General features: G+C 32.3%; 1 protein-coding gene across 1 annotated transcript; it reads right to left on the bottom strand.

Moving 5' to 3' along the window:
- Nucleotides 1-5964: 5964 nt before the first annotated feature.
- Nucleotides 5965-6708, bottom strand: LOC102662556 (uncharacterized). Its single transcript, XM_006606698.1, has one exon. It carries the CDS (start codon nucleotides 6706-6708, stop codon nucleotides 5965-5967), a length of 744 nt encoding a protein of 247 aa, XP_006606761.1.
- Between the last annotated feature and the right edge of the window lie 253 nt (nucleotides 6709-6961).

The raw sequence follows: 6961 nt of genomic DNA, 5'->3' as shown, positions 1-6961 counted from the left end.
CTTATTCTAAGTTTGCTGATGATTGATGCAAGCTTTTGTTATATGTCTATATTCTCTAACTTGATTATTGAATGACACTTATCCTTTTGCAAAGAATGAGAAACCAGATTGCATGTGCAAACAAAGGCTTTAAATTGTAGTTGCAGTTAAGGCTTGGTTTTGGTTCATAGTCACAACCTAATGATACAACGGCTGTGTTCCATCAAACTTGCTCATTTTTTCATATAACACTTAATAGAGTTTTGGGGAGGAGTCAAGAGGGAAAGGCAATTTGATGGCATGCGATGTGTGTTGTTATTTGGTGCCTAACTTCTTATGGTTGGGGATTGATTTCCAATATCAAACTCTTTAATATCAATGTTAGTCTTTTTCCTTTTTTTACAATACCTTTCTTTTAATTCTTGCATCGGAAATCAATTGGCGAACATGACCCATAAAGTATCATAGCTGCATAGATATATATTGTTATTATTCCAAGAATCAAGCAGGTTATCAGATATGAAGGATGCATCCAAAAATAAGTGATGAAAAATGGTCTTCACCATATAGCAATATCACTAGGTTATATTGTTTCTAAAGTAATAACCAAGTTGTAATAATAGAAATGAAACATGGCAGATATAGGACTTACAAGTAAGTCATCTCTGATTTATGTCCTCTTTAAATCAATTATGGAATCAAATCTGAATTCTGTAACAGGATTAGCAGGAAAATCCATCCTGAGCTTCACCATTTTGCGAGTGAGGCACTGGTGATATGGGTCACTGGGATGTGGCAGAGCAAGACATATATTCAGAGACCATATCTGGATTGTTGAAACTTTAAAACAATGTTTTATTAATTTAGTTGTTGAACAATTATTTAGTTATTAATATTCAACTTTTTTGTTTTGTTAATTTTATTATTCTCACAATTATTTAGTTATTAATATTCAGCTTTTTATGCTTCAACACTGAATTACATTTTATAGGTATATTACAAATTAAAAAAAAAACTTATGCAATGGCTTAAGAAACGACCCGTGCGTTACGCACGAGTTACATGCTAGTATATATAAAAGGAGAATGATGAATGTATTTTTGGAATATAAAAGGAGATGTATGTGAGTAGTTTTGAAAGAACATCAAATTCATGAGGAACACCTTATTTTATAAGGATCATGCTTCACTATATTAATTGTCATCATTACACATTACATTTTTTTCAGCACATGATTACTATATTAATCTCCTATATAAAATGTCTTTATGTCTTTCTTATTTAAAGTTTAATATGTTGATAACTTTTTGGTACGTTAATTTTGTTATTTAAATGGCTTTATTAGCCATTCTATAACATCTGATTTTGATTTCAAAAATTAAAAACTATCCTTAATTGATAGCCAATGGATTGCTCATTTTGCACACTATATAATGTGTGACAATAGCTTGAGTTGGTATATATCAAGAGTTTTTCTTCACTTTCAAAATTTCTCTCTTTCTTTAATTCCTCTATTTTCCTTTCTTTGTTGTGTTGTTCTAGGCATTTTTTTAAGCTTCCATGGTGTTTTAACCTCCAGTGTACAAGTTCAGACATGCCGCTATGTAAATCTTGGGGGGCAAAATTGAATATTGGGTTGCACCAAAGGTTTGTGGGAATTTTGCTTATAGGACAATGGTTATTACCATGATGCAACATTTTTTTATTCCTTTTTACAATTTTGCCTTCCTATATTTTTAACATGATCTTGTTTTTTAGGTTGTCAAATTGAATAATTGTGATGATTTCCTCTTTGAAAAACAACAACCAAAGGAACACAAGAGATAAATCACTATATGATACTTTTGTGAATACACATAAATTATATAAATGATGAAATTAATACATATGTCTACTTTTACTTAATATAAAAAATAATGATTACATGTTTGTTTATGTTTGATATTTCTTAATTTTTTTTTGTTCATTCTAGGATAGTTTGTTTTGAAGCATCCTACAATATGAATCACTAATCTTGTGTTTGGATTAGGAATTTCGAAATTTCGGAAATTTGAAATGCCTAGAATTTGAATTATTTTTTATTTTAATTTCTTTCATTTTTCAAATGCTTTGTTTGGATAAATAAATTCAAATTTCTTCAATTTTAAATTCTTTGTTTGGATAGGGCAATTCAATTTCCTCCATATGCAAAATTTTAATTTTATATTTTAAATAGATGAAATTTTAATACTAAACTTTATAGAAAACAAACACAATCTAATTTTGAAATATTAATTAAAAAATATTTTTCAATTTTTAATAATTCAAAAATACAAAATATTGATAATTTTAACTAAAGGCTATTTTTCGGTTGACATCAAATGGGGTTTTTTTTGTCAAAGTATGCCAGGAATATTTGTCAGCTGAAGTCAGTCGGGATTATTTTTCGGTTAACGTTGGTTGAGTCTATTTTTCAGCCAATGTTGACTAGGTTTTTTTTACCAACATTGGCTAGGATTTGTTTGATCGACACAAGCTAGGATCTTTTCGAATGACATTGGCCAAGGCTATTTATAGCCAACGTTGGTCTAAAAAATCCTAGCAGGCGTTGACAAAAAAATCTATCCAATATCAGCTAAAAAATAGTTTGGTCGATGCCGACCAATAGAACCTACTCGATGTTAGCCGAAAAATATCATTGGTCAATGTTGACCAAAAAATCCCTAGTCGAAGTTGGCTAAAAAATAGCCCTAACCAATGTCGGACAAAAAACCCTACCCAACATCGGCTATAAAATAGCCTTGGTTGATGTTGGCTAAAAAATAGCTCTCACTGATGCCAGTCGAAAAAACTCTAGTGGATGTCGACTGTAAGAACCTAGTCGATGTCAACTAAAAATAGTCATACCCGATGCCAATCAAAAATACCTAGCTGGTGTTAGCAGAAAAAGCCCTAGCCAACATCAACAAAAAAACTTAGCTAATGTGGTTAAGAAATAGCTCTGACTGATATCAGCCATAAAACCCTAGTCGATGTCAACAAAAAAAATCCTAACCGACATTGGCTAAGAAAATCTAGTAGACATCAGTCAAAACACCCTAGCTAACACCGGCTGAAAAATAACCCTAACCGATATTGGCTAAAAAATAGCTTTGACTTGAAAAACCTAGTTGACGTCAGCTAAAAAACCCTAGCATGTGTCTACTCAAAAGTTAGTCATGACCAGTGTCAGTAGAAAAAATCTAGCCAACAGCGGCCAAAAAAATCATTGGTCAACGTCAACTGAAAAAACCTGGATGACAATAGCAAAAAAAATCCTTGGCTGACATCAGCAAAAAAATTTCATGACTGACGTTAGTGAGAAAATAACCCTAACCAACATCATAAAAAAAAAATCTTAGTCGATATCGACAAAAAATAGTTTAGGTTGACATCATACAAAAAAAATTCTAATTGAAAAAACCTCGGCCAACATTAGTGAAAAACAACTTATGTTGATGTCGGCCGTAAAAACTTTGGTCATCCATAGTTGAGCAAGAAAGAGTTGCGAGCAAAAACGTGAGTTAGAGTTAACTATTTTTTTAGAGAATTTAAAATTCCACTTTTTTAATCAATCAAAATGATTCATAAAAATTCCAAAAATCAAATCTCCTTTCAAATATTCTATTCAAACAAGCTGTTTTATCATAAATCATTTTAAATTCCTTGAAAAAATAAATTTTTCTACTGAATTACTCCATCCAAACACACTATAAATATATTTTGTTTTCTTTATTGTTGCTATATTGCAGAGAAAAGAAATAATAAAAAAAAGATAACTACTGAAGAACAATAGTTTTGAAGGAAGACTACAACACTTATTTTAACTACTTTTCCATTCTCCCCACTCTATCTAACACTTTCTCTATCATTTTGATGGGCGGGAAAAAATAGACATGTAATTATTGAAGTACAAAAATGAAAATACACGAATTCGCAATGACTTTTGTGAAGCACTTCGAACATTAAACTCCATTATTTTTTTTGCTATTCATTTATTTTCTCTTTCTTCTCCTTTTTCATTTTCTTAGCCTTCATTCTCTATCAAAAGTTTAGGACAAATTTAACTCTCCAATAAATTTAGATAATAAATTGATCAAATATTTTGTTCCCTTAGCTCTCTTTTTAGATATATATTGAGTGAAAATCAAATATTATCATTTTAATTATGTTTTAGTAACGTTTGATTAAATAATATTTAAATTAATTTAATCACTTAATTATTCTCATAAATGTTTTGTAATGATTAATTTATTGGTTGTCTTTTAAACGCTACGATAACCGTTTAATCTTTCAATAAAAACATTTAATATTTTTTTCTAGCTTAACAAATCTTGTAAAGTATTATAATTTGGGTGATGGTAAAGTTCAACTATATTGGTGAAAAAGATTTTGACATTCAGTATTGAAGGTTATAACAACTATCGATCGAAATAATTTTATCACAAAATTAAATAATAATATTTGATAAATTATGAAATTATGGATAACTACTAAAGCATATTATGGGTTTCTATTTTAAAAAATAAATAAATAGATTGGGTATGCATGTTTCCAAATTTTTAATAATAAAATTGGTTTATCTTGATATATTATTTTGTATCATGTATTTCTTATCTAATTTTTAATATTTAATAGCATATTATCTCTTTATTTGTGTAACCTTTAATATTGATTAATGATTTCAAATTATCAAGGATGTTTTTATTTTGTTAAACTTCAAAACATAGTTCATCACATATTTCTGCATATAACATCATGTATTAGTTATACATTACGCTATTATCAATATTATTCAGCATGTTTTACATGTATAATTGCAATAAAATAAATTTAATTCATCAATACTTTATTTACTTATTTCATCAACTTCACTATCCTAAATTATTTTTTATCTATATTTTCTTTGATTAGGTGTTTTGGGCATGTGATAACACTACTAAAAAAACAGCTTTCTACATCGCCCAATTAACATCGGTTATAGCTAAAACCGATGTTAACGAAAGCGCGGTGGCATTTTTGTAAATAAGTAGACTTAGTTAACATCGGTTTTTATGTCATTGTTAACATCGGTTTTGTAAAAACTGATGTTATCGAGTCGATGTTAACATCGGTTTTATTATAACCGATGTTACGTAGTTGATGTTAACATCGGTTAATTTTAAAAAACCGATGTTGTTATCATTATAAATTAAACTTCTGAAATTGCACAATCCGCGCTTGAACCCTATCGTTCTTCTTCTTTCTCCTTGCGCTTGAACCCTATCATTCTTCTTCTTTCTCCTTGCGCTTGAACCCTATCGTTCTTCTTCTTTCTCCTTGTGTCAAAGTCGCCTGCGCTTCCGTGACTGCAACCACATTGTGGAGATCGTGTTTGTGGAGATCGTCTTTGGCACTTATCCATTGAGGTACGTCCTTTCGTTTTAACATTAGGCGTTCGTCGTTTTAACATTAGGCGTTCGTCGTTTTAACCCAGGGCTTTATTGTTGTTTCTCCTTCTGCCTTAGTTCGTGTTTTTTGCAAAGTGGGCTGCGCTTCCGTGACTGCAACCACATTGTCGAGTTCGCGTTTGTGGAGTTCGTGTCTGCGCTTCCATCGAAGGTATGTCTCTGTTGTATGTTAATGATGAAAATCCATTGTTCAATGGTGTGTCTTTGTTGTGATGTTTCGAAACCCTAGTTAGGCACAAAGGGTTAATCGTAACTGAATGTGTAGTGATTTAGGACCATATGTAACTGCCTTAAGCAGTTATTGCAGAATAAATTATGGAGTAACAGCAGGGGGGTTAGGCAGTTTTTAGTGGGTTTTCAGGAAGGGAGACATGAGGCTGTCAAAAATCAATATATTATATATAAAGATCAGTACAAGGTGTACTGAAAATAAGATAGGAATACAAGGCAAAAAGTGCCTAAACCCCACTAGGGAGAAACGGTAGATAGGACAACATACAAAGCAAACCCAACCCCTTTAAGAAAAAGCCTCCTTCAGATTAGTTGACCAGAAATTAAAATGCGATTGGAAACCCTTCTCCACACACTTGAGCCAGGACCAGGTGTGGAATAGAGCCTCATCCATGACCTTTTCTGGATTAAAAGGCTGATTATTGAAAATCATGCCATTTCTGTGATGCCAAATGGACACTGACAAAGCTATCCAGACAAATTCCCATCTCTTGACTGTGTAGGTTGGCCTATTCCACTGAGAGAATTGCAGAAAATGATTCTTTGGGTCAGTGGGGAAGGGACCCACTCTATTAACCCATCTCATAGGCTCCCACCAGAGACTCCTAGTCTTGGAGCAGTTGAAAAAAAGATGATTGACAGATTCTTCTTCAAGGTCACATAAGGGGCAACTATATGTATGCAATGACACTTGCCTCCTTCTAAGATTATCCCTAGTAGGGAGCCTGTTCTTGAATAATCTCCATGAAAAAGCACTAGCTCTTGGGGGAATTTTCAGACTCCATATGATGTTAAGAACCCTGTCCTCAATAGCACTAGCATGACCCTCCTGCAGCACTTTGTAAGCAAACTTTGTGGAATATAGGCCATTAGGATCAGACTTCCAACAAAGGAAATCCCTGCTGGAGTGATTGATGTTGCCTGACTCGATGTCAGCTATAAAATCAGCTACCATGTCAATTTCATGGTCAAAAAAGTTCCTTCTCCATGTTAGCTTCCATTCCCATCTCTCTTCCACAAAATTCCCCATAGAATTAATTGAGGAGGTCTGCTGATTGCTTATTAAAAATAGAGTGGGATTAATTGAAGGGGCACATTCCGAGGCAACATTACAGTCAGCCCATAAATACTGACATATCCTCCTATCAATGGCTTCGATTTTTGTTTCTTGGATACATAGAACATCAAGATTGTTGGTCAAGGTCATTTTTCTGATGGCTGACCACTTGACACCACTACCCAACCCTCTAGAGTTAAAGGATAAAATATTCATGAGTCAATAT

Source organism: Glycine max, chromosome 20, assembly GCF_000004515.6.
Source record: "Glycine max cultivar Williams 82 chromosome 20, Glycine_max_v4.0, whole genome shotgun sequence".
Taxonomy (NCBI): Eukaryota; Viridiplantae; Streptophyta; class Magnoliopsida; order Fabales; family Fabaceae; genus Glycine; species Glycine max.
The sequence above is the reverse complement of the archived record's forward strand: the minus strand, read 5'-3'. Positions and strand labels throughout refer to the sequence as shown.

Excerpts from the sequence above, each read along its gene's own strand:
- LOC102662556 (XM_006606698.1), bottom strand. The coding sequence starts at position 6,708 with ATGGGGAATTTTGTGGAAGAGAGATGGGAATGGAAGCTAACATGGAGA.